A 19,189-nucleotide genomic window follows, 5' to 3' on the forward strand; every position below is an offset into this window, starting at 1 on the left:
ATTCTACCACCAGCCACAGAACTCACAATCACGTAATTAAACTGTTCTAGTTTTAAAATGTCCACTTTATTCCATGAACACTTAACTAGGTATCACTTGCATCTGAGGGAGAGCTGGCCCACAAAACTGACCTATGGATAAAACACTACCTCTAAGAAATGTAGTCCAATTCGATACATTTCCAGGCCCCCTACACCAGTGTATCACAACGCAGAAACATGGGGACACTACATCTTACATAAGAGCAAAGGGAGGTACCAATGACCTTCAGTAGTAAATTCACCTGTCCTTTAAAATATGAGTATGCAATTGTTGCAAAGCCATAGTAAATGGTTTATAAAATGCAATTTTATTTTACGTTACTCTGCTGTTACATAGGGCATAACATTTTCACAAGGCTTTTTTGGGACTACAGTCAATGATTAGCAACACACAATAGTGGTCTAAGACTCTCTAAATAACAATTGCTAGACAAACTGGACACCCTCTCACACGTGCACACATCTGCATGGAAAAGTACTAGTTTTAGACTTGGACTTATGGACTTTATTTCCCCATTCTACTGAATTAAGAAATGACATGCACTTTAATTTGCCCAAAGCAATGCTTGTATTCTGGCAGCAACATGCTACTTCTACTATATAGTAAAGTGAACACCAGAACTCCAAAGGCAGGAGGTGTAAGTGAATTTTTATTAGGAAGGGAAGTTGTCAACTGAAACAGCAGCAAATGAAGAGTGAATAGGAAACTCCCTGTTGTCACAGACACACACGACCCCCACCATGTGACCCAGGAGGCATTTCAATTTGTGACCCACAGCCCAGAATTATCAAATGCTTTCCCACTCAATCTAATACTCCAGATTCCCACCAAAAAGGAATACATTAAGAACATGGAACCTTGCTCACCAAAAGGAAACCCCCAAAGAAGAGGAAGGGAGGGAATGTAGAAATAAGAAGTTATGTAAAACACTCCTTAGGCTGAAATGCACTACACGTCGCCTCTTCACAGTAATACAAAACACAGTCACTGGCAGAACTGGTTCAGATTACTTGAATACCGGGCACATTTTTAGTCCTCTACGTGCTGGAAGTTACTTGTTTACGTGAAATGAAGCTATTAATACTTTTCTACAGCAGTAACTGCACACCAGGAGGCAAGACAAACAAATTGGGGACTGGAGCTCTCCCACAGCTGCAGTGTGAACAGACTACAAACAGCTGATTCCATACACAGGGTGGTGGCTCTGCTCTAGGAAACCCAGACGGAGTGAGGAATGGAGGCGTGTAAAAGGTTTCTGGAGGGGAGGGGAGCGCCGTCTGCGTTAGTTCTCGGCGCCCTCCGCCGCGTCGCATTCTTCCCCCGCGCTGTCTGATGTCCATAACTAGGGGAAATCACATCGGTTACTGTTTCCAGATTACACCATTACACCGAGTCCTACTGTCCCACCAAAATGTAATTCAGAGAGCAGTAAATTATTCAACAATAAAGATTATGAGTAAGACTGAAAGTTACAGTTTTCAAAACCCCAAATACCACGAACTCCTCCCCAAAGTGTATCCCTGCAAACTACAATGCACTTAAAAGGGATGCACACATATACGCTGAGTACATTTTAAAGCTTACTCTATATAAGCACTATAATTTCAGAAAAAAACAAGGTAGCATCCTTAGAATTTATTGCTCATTCCCAGCAGTCCAAAGCTCTCTGTGAAAGCACCACTGGAATAAAATTTGAGATTAATAAGGCAAAAACATTTTAGGCGGGAGGGGACCATGGTCGTAATAACTATGTTCAAGCATCTGAAGAGCTAGCTATCATACAGCAAAAAGCCAGCTCAGTGTTGCTGCAAAGAGCTGAACAGGAGTGGGTGACCTAGTTATGGGAAACAGCGGGTGTGCATAGACACAGAGGAAGGACTCGTGAACCAGGTAGGACAGTAAAACAAATAAAATCGATCTTTAAGGATCTAACTTTAGGATGAAATGAAGTGAAAATGGAATAGTCAGTATTTATCGACCATAATGAATAGCTCACAAAATGGATTTCTATTAGATCAACACCAAGACACTACCTGAATTTCAGAAAAGCTGGAATCGTATGTAATCTTCAAGTTACTGTTAAGATACTAATATAAATAAAACAAACACCAAATACCCCTGAAGAACCGTCCAAGCAGTAAAGATACTGACAGCACCATGGTGCCTGGGAGGAGTCCAGTCGCTTGGTCTGCCTCCCATCTCCAGAAGCTGTCCATGCTAATCGTTCTTATAACCTCAGAACTACAGAGATTTCCAATGGCTGGGAAGAAAGCACCTTCACAATTCCTCTGTTCATCAAAGTTGAACAGACACGGTGCTGGTATTAAAAAGAATCCTATCTAGCAAAAGCTAAAGCCCCAAACCAGGGCTCAGGGAGGAGAGCTGCATTTGTATTAAAAGGTAGGTAGATTCCCTTCTTCCACATTTGGTCTATGGTTTTGACACGTCAACTTTACTTGAACCTATGAAAGCAGCTAAATAAAGCTCGACCTTTATTTTTTCTCCATTATTTTCTCTTTTATCATCTGCTCAACCAAGTAGTAGGAAGAAAAATGAAAAAACAAGTAAAAAAGACAAACAAGCATAACAGAGGTTCTGCCTAGAGGCAGAGGAGTAACTGGAGGCGCAGGTTTACTCTCTATCAAATGCCTACGGAACAGTATGTGCCGCCACAAAGCAAGATTTTACTAGAATAGGCACTTCACGTGATTCTGGAGAAACTCAGGCATCTGCATTGGTCCCTACCCGGGTACAGCTAACTCACCCACAGGAAGAAAGTACTGCAACTACCTATACTCTCCACACTGACGTGACTTATTAACACCTTCATCCCAACGACACAGCCAGGGATGGGAGCTGAGTAAGAGCTCCTGCAACCTTACTCCCTTCTCAGGAAGGTCCGGCAAATGCCCATTCACCTCGGAAACCTGGCTACGAAAGAGTAGTGTCCTGTACAAAACCCTGAGAAGCACTTAATACTTTTACTTATGTATCTTTATATTCGTTTTCTAAGAGAAAATATAGCTGTTACATAACTACCCAAGAGAGAGGGAGCCCAAAATAAAATGTAAGCACTTTTGTTCCTGAAGGGGAAATAAAAAACAAACTCACTGTGAGGTTGTCCCTAAGCAGCTGCATGATGAGGGTGCTGTCCTTGTACGAGTCTTCATTCAGTGTATCGAGCTCTGCAATTGCCTCGTCAAAAGCCTGGTAAAACATTAACATCCATGGTAACAATGTTCGCACCAACACAAGCTGGTTAGTCCACAATCACAAACCATTTTTACAAAATAGGTGAACATTCACTTTATGTTCTACTTTAATGAAAAATAAAATGCTGGAATTAGATTCTCGGTTGAAGAACTTGTGAGTACGGCTTGAAACTTACGCAGCTCTGTGTACTTAATCAGTGAGCAGGCTCTTCTTTACCCTCACCGGAGGATATGCACATTGATTGGAGAGAGAGACATCGATGTGAGAGACATCCCGTACTCGCCCCGACCAGGGATCGAACCCACAACCTAGGTATGCGGCCTGACCGGGAATGGAACCCACAACCTTTCTGGTGTACAGACAACGCTCCAACCAGCTGACCCACCAGGCCAGGGCACAAACACTTCTTAGTTCTGTCACAGGACACACAGCACAGTAGCCACGCCATATACACTCGTTACCAGTAAGAACTAGTATTTGCAAAATCCTCTCCAGTGCTCCCCCTTTTAGAAGCGCTCTGAGGAATGCCGCCAGTAACCAAACCTGGCAGGTATGACTCTCCATTTCTGCCATCCTTTCATTACTTTGACCATTAGCTCTTTACACAGACACCACTGCTGACAGCCACAGGTGGGAGAGAGCAAGCTATTGAGAGGGGCAGTGGCAGGTGATCGTGGTGGTAAGAAAAAGGAGCAGACAGCCAAATAAAGACAGTAGAAATCATCCTTGGATATCCAAGTAAACAAAATACCTAGAAATTAATGTATTTGTTATCTCAGCCTTAGCGAAAGGGTGTTTCTGAACACACATCTTACCGTTTTAGCCAGTGTGCAGGCAAGCTCGGGGTTATTAAGGATCTCATAGTAAAATACAGAAAAGTTAAGAGCCAGCCCCAGACGAATTGGGTGTGTGGGCTGCATCTCTTTCTTGCTTATATCAAAAGCCTCCTGGTAAGCTCCTTGGGAATTATCTATCGTTTCTGTGAAGGCAAAAAGTGAAATGAAAGAGCAGGATACTGAAAATATCCACCCAGTATATAGCATATTAACACCTTTAACATACGCTACTAGCTCCTGGTAGAACCAGATTTTTCTCTGTAGCCTTCAGAGAAAACCAACAGCAGCAAACCAAAACATTATCTTGCACAGAGTATTTATAACTAGTTTATAATATTGTTGGCTTACAATCAGCTTAATAAAAAACCGTAATATAGTCTATTAGAGTTTTCCATCACTGGGGCTAAAACAATTTTCTTCTTTCATGTCTTTTATTTTTATTACTTGGAAATGCAGCAATTAAAAAATCATCTGACTGTTATATGTGAATATCATCTTAATAAAGCTGGGGGGCGGGTAGCTATAATACCCCTTCTCAAAATAATGAATACACTTTACAAAGATCTCCACCACCAAAATCCCTATTTTTGTGACTTTCTGGAGAAACAATACTGATCCTTGGAATCAAGATGTATTATGTGAAAAGCAATATACAAAAGTACCAACGTATATAACAAAATCCGCTCTGACCAGAGTTTGATTACTGGCCTAATAAAAATGTGACCTTCCTGAAAAAAAATGTTGCTTTGGAAACAATTACCTAAAAGAAATTAAATGATCCTTTCGTGGCCTGAATGTGCACATTTCCCTTCCTCTGAGACGGCACACTGACTGATCTAGAGGTGGCTGGGTTAGCACAACATGCTAAGGAGCTTCGTTCCCTGGTGCTTCAGCATTACAATGAGTAGGGAGTGTCCCAGCTCCTAGGCCCTAAATACAGACTAGGTACAAATTCTAGAATATTGGAGTATTTTATGCACAGGGCTAGAAAATGCCAATAAGCCAGAAAGGGTGAAATCGGATTAATGCGGGAACCAATGTGCTGTTGTCTGAATGTTCAGTTGTGTCATATTAAATTTTGCTTATTTTCATAGCAACAGAAATTATACATCAGTAACACAGTAAATTTAGTACACCAATTTTGTTACAGAAGGGTTTTTTTTTGATAAATTATATAACTGGCAATAATACTCTCATTTCACCTCTCCTCAGAAATTTGGTTATATATAATTAGCAGTCAATGTTATCCTTCAAAATAGGTAGCAGTTAACATGTCTAACAGAAAAAGCACATCCTGTTTCTATATTCTATATGTAATCTCCTCCAGTTGTCTTAAGTTTCAAGGTGTAACTGCACTAAAGGTCGTAACAAGATCACTCAAAGCACATGCAAAGCACTGTGGCTAAAAATACTGTGAACCAAATTCTAAAGCATAGAAGATGAAGCCTGTTTTCAAAATTTTCTTATCAGATTATAATCAGAAAGTCTGTAAGTTTATTTTTTTAAAAAGAGCACATAATGTAAACTCATGACTGTATTTTCACTTTTGAAAACATAAGGTAATTATTGATTCCAAAATGTTTCTTAGGTTACAAAGGCCTGGAGACCACAGACCTTCTGTCATGTCTCACCATCCTCCCTCCTTCCCATTTTACATTTAGCTTTGCCCATAAGCCACTGCACTTACGTTTCCGATCATCGCCACATGCAACTTCAGCAAGGTACCGGAAGTAATCTCCCTTCATTTTCAGATAGAAGACCTTACTCTCTGGATTAGTTGCGTTGGCTATTAAATACTTATCCAACAATTCCTGAAAGAAAAGGTAAAACATTACACACTAATAAGAGGCTGTTATTACAGTCAAGAACTCACAATGATACACAGTTAATTGTCAAGTCACAGCAACTACAACACCCCACCCCACAGAGAAAGCATGAGCTGAGCGCGGGGTCTGGTGGTTGCCGCCGGCTGAATGCTTTGGTTCGTAGCAAGTCACAGCTTCTGGTGGAAAAGCTGGATTAGCCAAACACTTATTAGAAAGATCTACAGGCTCATCCGTCCATTCTCCAGTCCGATTCCCAGTCAGGGCGCACGCCTAGGTTGCGGGCTCCCTCCCCAGCAGGGGTGTCCAGGGGGCAGCCTATGGATGCTTCTCTCTTCCTCTCTTCTCCCTTCCTCTCTCTCTAAATTAACTTTAAAAAAAACATGTTAAAATACATATATATCCATGCCTGAAGTATAACATAATCCAGTCAGATGCTTACCTCTAAGCAGCACCATGAATACTGAGAGCCTTCAAATACAGACTTGCACGGTCTGTTCAACTATCATGAACAGCCTGACCAGTCAGGTTACAGACAAAACTAAGTAAAATCTTTGATTTTTACATGGTGGTTGCATTCCTGGTTAATTTTATATGCATTAAAATCATAAAAACAAACAAAAACTATGTTTAAATGCGAAACAAAATTAGGGTTTGGCCTCAGATAAAAGTTTCTACTCAAGTGAATGAGCACCTGGCCAGCCCATCCACCATACAGGACTAAGGGATGTCTAATGTCCTCCATCCCCACCCACCAATGCCACCCCCCCCCCCCAATCAGCAACACTGGGTGGGTCAAAGGTTTATACCAAAGTCCTTTGGGAGCACAACTGAGGAAATAACTGTTAAACAACTGGAAGAGGTTTTCTTAAGAAGGCATCAAGTGAGCTGTGTCTTTAAGGGTAAAGTAGGATTTCACAGACAGGCAGAAAGCATGGGGAACACGGGCATTCCAAGACAGAGCACCTGGGCACAGGAAAGGCACAACTGCACAAACTGCTAGAAAGTCACTGAAGATGGTAAACTTTTTAAAAAAAACCTTCCCAAATCACCAAGAATGCATTTTTAAAAGGCACCAAATTTCATAATATTCACCATGAATTACATCTGAACAATTCAGAAGGGCGAGTGCTGGACCAGTGATCTGGTTCTAGAGTCTGGAGCAAGTTCCTTAGTTGATTTCCTCTTCTATAAAATAATCAAAATATTCTCCAGTTTTTAATAATCTGTACTAATTCTAAGGTACTCAATCCAAAGGGCAACCTGTTAAGCAGATCAGCTTCTAGATAAAAATGTTTCCTTAATGTTTTTCCTTCACAAACTTCTGTAGCTGGCATGTGGAGCACGTGGCGCAGTGCCTATCACTCTGAGGTGTGCGTCGGGCGGCCATCAGCCGTGGGTGGCAGCACGCTGGAATGGACCTAACCGGCACACACAGCACAACCTGAAAATGATACAGCACTTCTCCTGGAATACTTGTTTGTTGAATTCCTCACCTTTTATCAAAGAGGTAACGTGTAATAGTTACCATCACTCTAACATGTCTAACAAAAAACCTCCCCATTCAGCTCTCTCACTGTTTTGTTCCTTCAGCAAAGTTGTTTTGGAAAAAACCATTACCTTGTACTGGTATCTCCAATTCAAATTCAATGCCACAGGATTACTGTTCCCTGATCTACAGCTTCCCTTCAACACAGTAAGACTCTTGTTTCCATTTAAATAACAGGTAACAAGTGTACACCACAGAAAATTCAAAAGCAAAAAATCAAGTTTCTCTCCCTTTCCGGGGTCCTATCGACACCCAGTTCTTTCCCTCCCTCAGGGCACCCATCATCATTAGTTCTGTGTATGTTCCCCCAGGTATCTTATATATTTAGAACCCACGTATGTTCTCCCTCCCTCGTGTTAGCATATTACACACATTGCCCTTGCTTCTCATAATAATCCCTGACCACCCGTGTCCATGTATGATTACCGCTTCCTATGCGCGTAACACTGCACAGCACTCCACTGCAGGGGCATAAGGTAATCATTTAAATAGTCTCCTCTGATGAACATGTCAGTTGCTTCAAGTCTTTTGATATTTCCAACAATGTACCAAATGAACACTCGATCCGTAGCGTAGACTGTTCACCCGTCCTCCTGGAGGCAACTTCCACTTACATCCCCACTAGCAAAGTACGACTGCTCCCATTTCTCAACAGCCCTCTGAACACAGTGCACTAGACTTTTTTCGTTTCCAATCTAAGTGAGAGTGTCCGACTCTCGTTTGACCTGCAAGTCTCCAGCTTCATAAGCTACAGGTCGTAAGTGCAGTCGAGCACCTGTCTTTGCCCTCTGCCATTTCCTAGTGAATTTTACCCTACAGATTGGTAGGAGCTCTGTATGTTAACGATTAGTTCACTTCCAGATGTAAGTCATATGAACTTCCCGTACTTAAAGATTTTGTCTGGCAATAAAACTATTAATAAAGTGTCTGCCTTTAAGGCTACACTTTCTAAAATGTGACAGCTAACCATGACAATCTGCTACCAGGAGAAAACGTTTCAGTAGAACAATCAAGGATCTCAAGATCTCAATACTTCAAGAGCCTACTATCCATTTTAAGATAACTGACAAGATGTGGATTCATTTGAGATTTTATTTGCAGGATTTTAACTAATTATCTACATGCTAATGACTCACAAATCAGCCCCAAACCTAGCCAGGCAATTTACTTTTACAGCTCTGTACCTCAGGTTACTCATCTGTAAAATACTTAATGACACTCCCTACTTTGTGGGGTTGTGTGAAAGTTAAATGAGTTAATAGAAATTGCTTAGAACACTGCTTAGTATATACACCTCAATCACCATGTACCGCCACATAAACCTCTCTCAAGCATTGCGATCAAGTGTGGGCACCCCTGCATTGGCCACTGGGACTTTAAACTTACTTATTTACATACACACTCTCCATTTCCTGTCCTAGGAAAGGCACGCTGTGTCCTAGTTAGAAATGAGTGCCATCCTGTTTCTTCGGCCTCATAGTCACCCAAGCCCCTGGATGTAATTTTCTCCAAGTCCAGACTTTGTGTGGCCAGCTCCTCAGACAACTAAGCAGTGAACACTCGGGGGGCCTGTATATCCTTCTTACCTATAGACCCCGAGGAAGGACGACTTTATATCTCTAGACCCAACAACGTCCCCAGTCACCCAGGCTCGTCAGCGCTACCTGACCTCTCTCCCCATTTCCCATCCTAGCCCTGGCTGTCAGGCCCTACTGATGTGACTTCTGGCACAGTATTTTTTTTTTTTTTAATTGAGAGAAGGGAGAGGGAGAGGGAGGAGAGAGAAACATCAATGACAAGAATGACTGAACAGCTGTCTTCTGCACGCCCGCTACTGGGGATCGAGCCCACAACCCAGGCACGTGCCCTGACCAGGAATTGAATCGTAACCTCCTAGTTCACAGGTCGAAGCTCTCAACCACTGAACCACACCAGCTGGGCTGCCACAGTATTTTGATCTAATTTCACAGTCTCATTCCTACTTCTATTACTTGAGTTAACTATATCATTTCACCTCAATTAATCCAATAACCTAACTGATCTACCAGGTTTTAGGGTTCTTCTTTCACTAATCCACTTTATGCTGTTGCCAATTAACCTTAAATTCCATTCTGGGCATGTTAATCCCCTGCTCAAAAATCCCAATGGCCTGTTAAAGAATAAATTTAAAGCCAAGCACTCATGGTCCTCCAGGATCAGACGAACCTAGAGCTTCCATGTAAATGGTAGAGGTACCAATCCTCTTAGCCATAATAACCGCATCTTGCCCAGTGTGCCATACAATACAGTCACCCTCCATGGGCCTGAACACAACAGGAGTGGGAAGCACTGCGTATGACTGACATCAGACCTTATTTCTATTACTGCCATTCCTGCACCAGCAGAAGAGCATGGAGCAACAATGAGGTGCCTCCCGGATTTTTAAATTGGCTCCCCAAGTGGTAAACCATACAGGCATTTGCTATGTCAGAGCTGGGAGCACAGCAGGTCTTGAATGGGGATGAAAAAGCACATGCTGACACCATCTCCAGCACTACTAAGAGGAGAGGGCACTGGGTCCATGAACAGTCTTCCAACAGTGAGGCACTGTGCCGAGGCTGGATGCAGCCGTGGTGGACTAGTCCTTAAGATCATCCAACTACTGCCTCTGTTTCTGCCACCACCAAGCAATCTTCTAAGAGCTGATTTGCCTGCAAGCAAATAAACATGGCTAGACTACGACTCTGTCCAATTTATCATTCTTGAAGTTCCCCTCAGTGTGCCAACAAATTAGATTTGAAACCCATAAGGCCAAGGGGACAAACCCTGGACCATCAGTGTAAACCACTGTGTTACTCACGTGGCACCCTGCCAAACGAATAAACAATTCTTCCTTATCTTGATGGGGGAGGGGGAGAATCCCTAAAAAAGTGCTCATGGGCCTTCATATCTCCAATTTTTATTTATTAAAATTCATACAACTCTGAAGCATTCATGAATGTGAATATGCCTTCCTGGGAGAAAGGGTTAATTAACATCAACATCTGTGTAGACTAAAAACCACCTTTTATAAAGTGTTCAAACTCTTGAGATATAATTCTAAAAGTAACGAAAGACCTAAACGCCAAGACTGGCTGGAATATTTGCCAAATTAATAAATTACTATTAACAAATGTCACCCCAATAAATTTAATAAAAAAAAAAAAAATTAAGACTAATATGGCCCTGGCTGGTGTGGTTGGTTGGAGCACCGTCCTGTGCACCAGATGGTCTGGGTTTTGATTCCCAGTCAGGGTGCATACAGTAGGCAACCAATCTAAGTTTCTCTCCCTCTCTTGCCCCCTACCTCTCTAAAATCAATTTTTAAAAAAATAAAAAAATGAATCAATGTGTAATGAAAAACTGTCATCATGGTCAGAGGATAGATATGGATTCCTTAGACACAAAGGGACATGCGCCACTGTGGTTATACTGAAAGTAAAAACAAGCCAGAATAGTCCATGCAATCAAGTGGCTAATTACTTTGGTGGGTAAAAGAAAATAAGGAGCTTAAACCAGAGGATAATCAGGTAATGGGGAAGGGGCAGAAACAGGTAAAAAGAATCCCAGGCTCTCAATAAACACAGAAAAAGCTTTATTTATCTTCCTGCCCAAAATAGTTTTAAACTCTTTCTCCTGGTCTGTAAGATCTCTAGCTAACACCATCCCTTGGCCCAGGCGAAACAGTCACCAGTTAGTACTGCTATCAGCATCCACTAAACACAGTGGTGCTTTTTAGGGACAAGGAGGACCCTTTTGTAAGCACAGTGTACTCCCCTCTCCTCCCCTAACAAACCAGCACTTGAACCCCCAAACAATAAAAATGCTCTTGTATAGGAATGTCCATCATGTCTTCCAACACAGCTACAGAGCTATATGGTTGCATGGTGAAGACACAACAGAAAGAATTTTAGCCTCTGACAAGTAACAGAGTGTGTGTGAACTGTAATGTGCCAACATCAAAGAAAATCAGTCTCTGTCCCCTTACTTCCCCCAAAGCAGCTGAGCCAATTCCAAGTATTCCTAGAAACCAATGTAATGCCCAGTCCTTTGTCTCTGACCTCTGTCTGCTATATTCCCATACCTTAGCAACTGAATAGTGAGTGGCCTTAACAGCAATATAGAAATGTTATACACCTGCTCAAAGATTCCCAAATCTTTAGCCAAGATATGCAAGTTGGGAAGGACACTTAATACATCCATCGGTGACAATACGTTCTAAATCTGTCAATCTACACCAAAAACAATTACAAATACACAACCACAGTTTATCAACACTGACAGATCAGTACTAACAAAAGAACCGAGGCAAATATACTTCCTTTCCCTCAGAGAACTTGTAATTTACTAGTATCCAGAAACCACTTCAACCATTGATCTGTGAAGGAAAAGACAAATGATAGTGGGAAAACAAGTTTTTTAAAATGGAAAAAAAAACACAGAACAGTAAGTCAAATCTCAGTTTGGTCATAAGTAATCCATGTGAACAGACATTCTGATACCTAATAAAAAGGAATGTTCTAATAATTAAAATAGGTCAAAACCACCTTGCTGGTTTAGTAAATAGGTCAAGTTTTGCTATATCCTAGGAACTCTATTAAAAATAGTTAATAGGTTCTACTAGCGAAGACACCAGTGTACTTGCACACGAGCTCGGGCTTTTGTAAGACAGAACATTATGTGACAGATGGAATTAAGCCATTTCTACATTATAGAAATTATGTAATTATTTACAGATAAATCTTTCCCTCTATGAAAACCCATGCCACACACATTTACCTCTACTGTATTATATACAACCCTCTAGTCCAGCCTCTAGTCTATCAGCTCCATTACGGGGCACAAAGGAAAGAACAGGGTTAAAAGGAATTTTAGATGCTATGGTAAGAAAATTATTCTGCATTTGCAACTAAACTTAATGGGTTACTGCTAATATTCAACTGAACCACTGGGTGCATCACAAAAAATAACCTTGAAGTGTGAAGTACTGCTTAATAGTTTATAGAGGAAAAAGTAAAAAGAAGTCCTGCCCTGGCTGGTGTGGCTCAGTTGGTCGGTTGTCATCCCAGGCACCAAAAGGTTCGTTTCCTGGTCAGGGCACATGCCCAAATTGCAGACTCAATCCCCAGTAGGGGGCGTGCAGGAGGCAGCCAATCCATGTTCCACTTTCACATCTATGTTTCTCTTTCTCCCTCTCTCCTTTCCTCTCTCTATAAAAATCAATATTTTTTAAAAATCTTTAAAAAAAAATGATAGGTATGAAATGAAAGGGTATCTATTCTTAGATACCCTTCACAGCTTACCAATAAATACAGAGCTGAATTGGGTGCACTTTACTTTAGAGACAGCTACAAGAGGAACGCGGGACATCGTAAACTCCAGACAATATAAAAGCGAGCCACTCTAGTGAAGGGCATGGATGTGTAAAGGCCCGATTCTCCCCCACTTCCTTCCATACAAGACAGAAAAGGGAAAGTAGTAAGATCTCAGGAGAATGGGGTATGTAAGAGGCTTTACAATAAAAGGCAGTGGGAACAGAGTATGTACTAATCTAAAAACGGTGAATGACTTCACAGCTAACTAACTGGCTGAGTAACTAAGCAAATCAATGTGCCTTGGTTTCCTTACAGGTAAACAGGTCTCACCGACCCATAATTGCACACAGTGCAAGGAAACAGATCTGAGGGTATTAATGAGCTATAATTTATAACTGACTATGGAACGAGTGCAGTGACACCTAAATTGTATCTTGTAGGATGGGTGTGAAAAGCTTTACAAATAACAAAGCAGTGAGTAGTGGGATGGAAGCAAAATACGGGAGTGTTAGAAAGATCGCGGTAAAAGTTCAAGCATCCTTTAATCAGAAAATACAATGAAATGCGCAAATGTTAGGTGAATGCTTACGAGTTTGGATAAATGTATATACCCGTGTAACCCAAACCCACACCAACACAAAGAACATTACAATCACTACAGAAAGTTCCCTCCTGCCCCTTCCCAGTCAATCACTGCCTCCATTCCCAGAGACTGCTACTTTTCCTATTTTTCACCCATGGACTACCTTTGTGTGCTCTAGAATTTCATATAAACAGAGTCCACTATGTACTTTTTCATGCAAAGCCTCTTTCACTTAGCATGTTTTGGAAATCCATCTATATTGTAGTGTGTGTCAGTAGTCCATTCCTTTTTACTGCTGAGTAGTATTCCACTGTATGAATATGTCTGCTTATCTATTTTCCTATTAATGGAATGTTTCAAGATTTCTGCTCTCAGAATAAAGCTGCGATGTTCTATAAGTGAAACTGTGAGACTTAAAAAATAAAAAAGTCTGGTAACTAGCTCTTTGTGAGAACAAAGGTAATCCTTATTACATCCAATACTAGACATGAGGAGGTAACCCTTCCACAGTCATTAGATTTTTGTTTTCCCCCAAACCTGCCTGCACTGGAGAGGGTAAGGGAAAATGGCCATTCTCAACAGCTGCTGATGAAGTATAAATGCACATAATCTTTGCAGAGGGCTATCTGGGAGAGATTAAAAAAAAAAAAAAAAAGTGTATCTTAGGATAAGGGGTTGAGACAAAGGTCATCCTGTCTCTGTCTTACTCCAAGGTCGCCACTTGTCTTGACAGGCTTTGTTCCACACCCCAGAAGGGCTCGGTGGACCCCTTTAATTTCATTGATTTCACCTCACCTCATACCCGAGTTCTTAATGACTCACAAACACCTTACACATGCTATTTAACCAGTGCCCAGTTGTCATACAACTTATTAACCTTTTTCGTTTAAGCTTTGAATTAGGATTAGCAATGATGTCTGTATACCCTTCCCTGAAGCCATTTCACTAAAGTCATTATTAGCTTTCCAACATTTCATATACCGTTGACATGTTCTCCAATCTGAACTTTAGAAACGACTCATTTTAGAGTTGAGAGGAAGTCAGAGCAGAGGCAGAACGGCTAGGACCTATATAACTTTACAGTCCCAAAAAAATCAGAATTGGAAAGGACCTAGAAATTTTAGCCTAACCCTCTGGTTTCAGAATCACAATGGGAGACAGATATAACTCAGTAAAAAAATCTTCTCCAACATCTCTCATTCTATCTACAAAGAGTTTGGTCATTTGGGCCCTTTTAATCTTTTCTCCTTACACATTGGATTTTTAACATTTTCTCTGCCTTTACAGTTCAGTAGCCTCTCTCAGCACAGGGCTCATCAAAGTTGTTGAGTTGCCCACCATGTTCATGTTGAGCAAGTAGTTCTGCCCCCAACCTACTCTTCGACAGGGAAAAAAGAGGCTGGGAATCTCTGCTATTTAGGACCAAAACTTTGCCTATCGTCCATGTTACTTTTACTAGTCTTCTATAACTAGTCTCACCTCCTTCCTCCACACCAAAGTCTCCTTCCTGTTCACCAAAGGAAAAAAGAAAACCTCACTGCAGCACTCATGTTCAGAAACGTCAGGTGTCACGCCTTTCCTCCCTGATTCAACAGACTCCTTACCATGAATTCTGGATGTTGCAAATGCTCACCACTGAAAATCATTCAGAAATCTCCAGTCTCCCCACTGCCAACCAAATGAGGGACATTTCCTCCAACACTTGTATACAGCTCTTACCTTCTTTCCCAGGCTCTCTTCCGACAACCGCTCTCTAGCACTCTGCTCCAGTCACATGGAAGGCCCACCGGGTAACCTCCTTCCTCCCGGAATACGACCCCCACCGTCCCTCCTCCTCCCTCAACGTTCACTCCAAAAACTGGTCTCAGGGAAGCCTTTCCCAAGGTTTCTGTCTCCTGAAGACTACTATAGGCAGCTTGTTCAAAACCTCTTTATGAGAATTGTATTATTATGTTTGTGTATTTCTCACATGCATTCCTGGTAAATTGCTGGAGACAAATACCAGGGCTCTCAGCTCTATGCTTCCTCACTGCTCATCAGCAGCGCCTCACACATACTAAGCAATCCAATACGGTTGCCAAATGGAAGATGGCCTTTCCCAGGATTTTTTTTTATAGGTTGGCCATTAAGTCTCTATTAGACTCAAGCCACTTTACCAATAAATATTTTACTTATACTTCAGATTAATCAAGTTAAACTCTTCTATTTCATTTGGTATGAAAAAACTGTCCTAGCCCTGGCCAGCATGTCTCGGTGGTTAGAGCATTAGCTCTCACACCAAAGGGTAGTGGGGTTCGACTCCACACCCTGCTAGGAGTATGTGCAGGAGGCAACTGATCACTGTTTCCCCACCCCCACTCTCTAAAATCAATGGAAAAAATATCCTCAGGCAAGGACTAGAAAAAAAACTGTCCTAATTTCAGAGGATATCACAGATCGAAATGATCTCTATGAAAGGTCTACTCTAATACACCTGGCCTCTCTTTCAAGTAACTTAGCAATTAAGCAAAACTCTCCTCCACTTATGCCATAAAAAACACCCTAACATTTGTAAGAGCTACAGAGTAAAACAAATATTCCTTTGGCTCAGAATTAACTTGCTAGAGAACAGGAAAAATGTTGTGGTGATTTGGAATTACTGCAGAGTAAGTAACAAACTTCAAAGTAATCACTGAACAGAGAGAGGCTGAAATATGCTGCGTGAGCCCCCTACAAACCTAGAAAAGATTCTCACTAACATATGGAATTCTAATGCATCTTCCCGTGATAACGCTCAGTGTTGTCAATAGGCATCAACACTCACTACTGAAGTCTATCATCACTTTCAAGGTGGTAAACTTCGTGAACACAAGCAATTCAGTTCCAAGAGCTTTTTTCATAAGCGCCTCCTCTATGCCAGGCAGGGAGTGGAGGCTGAGACGATACAGGTGAGTATAACTAAAGCAAGCAGTCTCTGCACGGCTTTCTTTGCCCTTCACCAGCCATCTCCATCAACCATGATTTTGTTCAGATCACGTTATTGAAAACTAGGTTCAAGATGTTTACAAAAAAATACCTAAATAAAAACTCTGGCCTCACCAATCTGATGGGAGCAAGGAAGAGAACGCTGGAGGGAAAGCAGCATCCTCCCTCGATTCCCCCTTGAAAAATCACCGATCTAGCATGCTGGTCCTTTAAGTCCACCTGAACTACAACCAGGCACAAACATGGCAAAAATCAGGAAACCTCTTGCAAAGTGGCGCTAAAAAAAAAGGGCAAATGTATATTTCATGCTTTATTGGTAGGAACTCCATTAACATTATTACGCTGGTTTTAAAATTTTAAACACTTATCTTTGATGGAGAGATCCGGGCCCTGACCAAGCTGGCCGCGCTCTCCCGGCGGGGTGAAGGGTGCTCAGCGCTGCACCCCCAAGAGCTGGCCTGGCCTGCTCCACACCAGGAAGGGGTCCGGTTCAGCACCCCGGGGCCCCACCATCAGGGGCACGTTACTAAACACGGAAACTTACCCCGGGAATTGTGTTCCTCAGGCCTAGCTGTTACCTTTTTCACATTTTCCGAACTCCCCCCTTCTCCCTTTTTAACAGGAGAAAAAAGCTCAACAGATACTCTTAGCTGAAAAAAAAAATGAAGCGTCTGCTCAGCTTTTCCAAGCAGATTCCCATTACCGGGTTGGGAGGAAAACCGCACATACATGTGTGTCTACGGGAAGGTGGCTGCGCCTTCTTCCGACTCAAGCCTGGAGCCCGAGGGCTGGTGGAAGACCTTCACGGGGGTCCCAGACGCCCTGGGGGGGGGGGGGGCGAACGACGACTCCCGGCCCGCGCACCCCAGCCTGGAGGCTAGAAAGTTACACCGCGCGGCGGCAACCCGGGGAGGCATCTGCTCCCGCGCCCTGGACAGGCGGCTTCTGGGTCGCAGCCGAAAGCCCACGCTCAGGACAAGGCCACCTTCGCCGGCCCCCCGGCCCGCGTCTCCCCGCCGTCCCCGCGCGGCGCCCGCGCGCACTCACCAGGACCGTGGTGCAGATGGACCGCAGCTCCGACTCCACCTTCTCCCGGTAATCCTTGATCAGCTGCAGCTTCTTGTCGGAGGTGTCGGTCTTCTGCTCGATGCTCGAGATGACCCTCCAGGCGGACCGGCGGCCCCCGACCACGTTCTTGTAGGCCACCGAGAGCAGGTTGCGCTCCTCGTTGGACAGCTCGGCGCCCTGCTCCGTCACGGCCTTCATGCAGGTGGCCATGTCGTCGTAGCGCTCGGCCTGCTCGGCCAGCTTCGCCTTCTGGATCAGCTCCGTCTTCTCCATGGGGACGCGAGGGCAGCGAGGGCGAGCACCGACCGGATCGGAGGAGGCGTGCGGAGGGCCTGCGGGGTGCGGGAGGGCGGGGGCGAGGGCGCGGGCAGGGGCGGGGGCGGCGCCGTCAGACAATGCGCCCGCCGCCCCGGCCGCCCGCCGCCGCCCCTTTTGTCTGTCCCCGCACGCGCGGCCCAGTTGAATTTCCCTCCCCCGCCCACGCTCCCCGCGGCGCGCCCGGGACGCGCGGGGCACAGGCGGAGGCGGCTCAGGGCGGGCGCGAGAGGAGGGAAAGGGCCGCGCCCGCCCGCCCGCCCGCCCGCCCGGCCGGCCCGGCCCAAGATGGAAGCGGCCGTTGGCTCGCACCTTCCCGCCCGAGCCGTCCCTACGGAGCGCGGCGGCGGGGCCGGGGCCGGGCGCTGCCCAGGGCCGGCTGCCCGCCCTTCCCCGAGGCCGCGCGGGCCGGGCCCGAGGCGCGCCGGGGGCGACCCCAGAGCTCACCTTCACGTCTCCGCGGCCGCGGGCGTCCCACCACTTCGCTCCGCTCCTGGCTCTCGCCGAGGACCCTCCCGTCTCAGCCTAGCTCGCAGCCGAGGGGCGGGGCGCGCGCGGCCGTCCTCCCGCCCGCCGCCCAATGACGCGCCGCGCTGCCCCCGCGGGGTCCCGCCTCCCGCCCCGCCGCTGGCCAATGAGGGCTAAGCGCGCGGAAGGGGGCCCGGGGGGCGGGGCGGGCGGGGAAGCGGCGGCCGGGAGGGGGGTCGGCTCGGGCAAGTTCGGTTGGCCCGCAGGCTGCGGCTCTGGCCACGGGGTTTCCTCCAATTAGATCCAGGGTAAAAGGACGTCACTGTTGCCATTGCGATGCCGCGACCGACTCCCCTCGTCCTGGCCGCGGGCCCCGGCTCCCGTGGGCGCGGCGCGGGCGCCCCGGGCTCGCGCGGCCTGGCCCGCGGGGCGGCGGGTGCGCTGCAGCCCCGGCGCCGGGGCGGCTGCGGCCACGCCCGGCCCGCGGGGCGCACGGGCGGCGGTCCCGCTGCACACGCGCCTTTCTTCCCTCGCCTTCCCGGTGGTGACAAAGGTCTGGAGCCCGGGACACCGGACCCAGCCGGCGGCGGCGAAGTAGAAAGAATTTCATTCCCGTGAAAGAGGAATCAGCTCCTGGAGAGAGGGGCCGGGCGTATGGCTTTTACAGCGTAAATCCACGCTTTCAGCCGGGCACCCCAAACCTGAAATTCCCCGGTAAAGTACCCCCCAAAAGTCCAGGCAGGTCTCTCTGGCAATGCCAGGTATGATTTCCTTTAAAAGGAGAAATGACATTAAGGACAATTTGGAGAAAAACACCCATTATCCACCCCCGTCCCCCCAAAAAGCAACCGGTTTTCTGTATTTCTTTCCAGCCTTTTCAGGTTATGCATCTAAATACATATTTTTCACATCACTGTGTCGTGGGGACACACTTTTTATTTCATGGTATTATGTTTGAGAGGACACTTGAAAAAGCTCAACTCTCCCTGGATGTT

The 19,189-nt window shown here is 45.0% G+C and overlaps 1 protein-coding gene across 1 annotated transcript; it reads right to left on the bottom strand.

The window, feature by feature from the left end:
* Positions 1-330: 330 nt before the first annotated feature.
* Positions 331-17,743, bottom strand: YWHAQ (tyrosine 3-monooxygenase/tryptophan 5-monooxygenase activation protein theta). Its single transcript, XM_016199161.2, has 5 exons — positions 17,391-17,743; positions 5,779-5,902; positions 4,071-4,234; positions 3,154-3,249; positions 331-1,384 (listed from the first exon to the last, which is right to left on the bottom strand). The coding sequence occupies exons 1-5, from the start codon at positions 17,682-17,684 to the stop codon at positions 1,325-1,327; spliced, it is 738 nt and encodes a 245-aa protein (XP_016054647.1). The 5' UTR covers positions 17,685-17,743; the 3' UTR covers positions 331-1,324.
* Between the last annotated feature and the right edge of the window lie 1,446 nt (positions 17,744-19,189).

This window comes from Miniopterus natalensis, chromosome 13 (genome assembly GCF_054644295.1).
Source record: "Miniopterus natalensis isolate mMinNat1 chromosome 13, mMinNat1.hap1, whole genome shotgun sequence".
NCBI classification, from domain to species: domain Eukaryota; kingdom Metazoa; phylum Chordata; class Mammalia; order Chiroptera; family Miniopteridae; genus Miniopterus; species Miniopterus natalensis.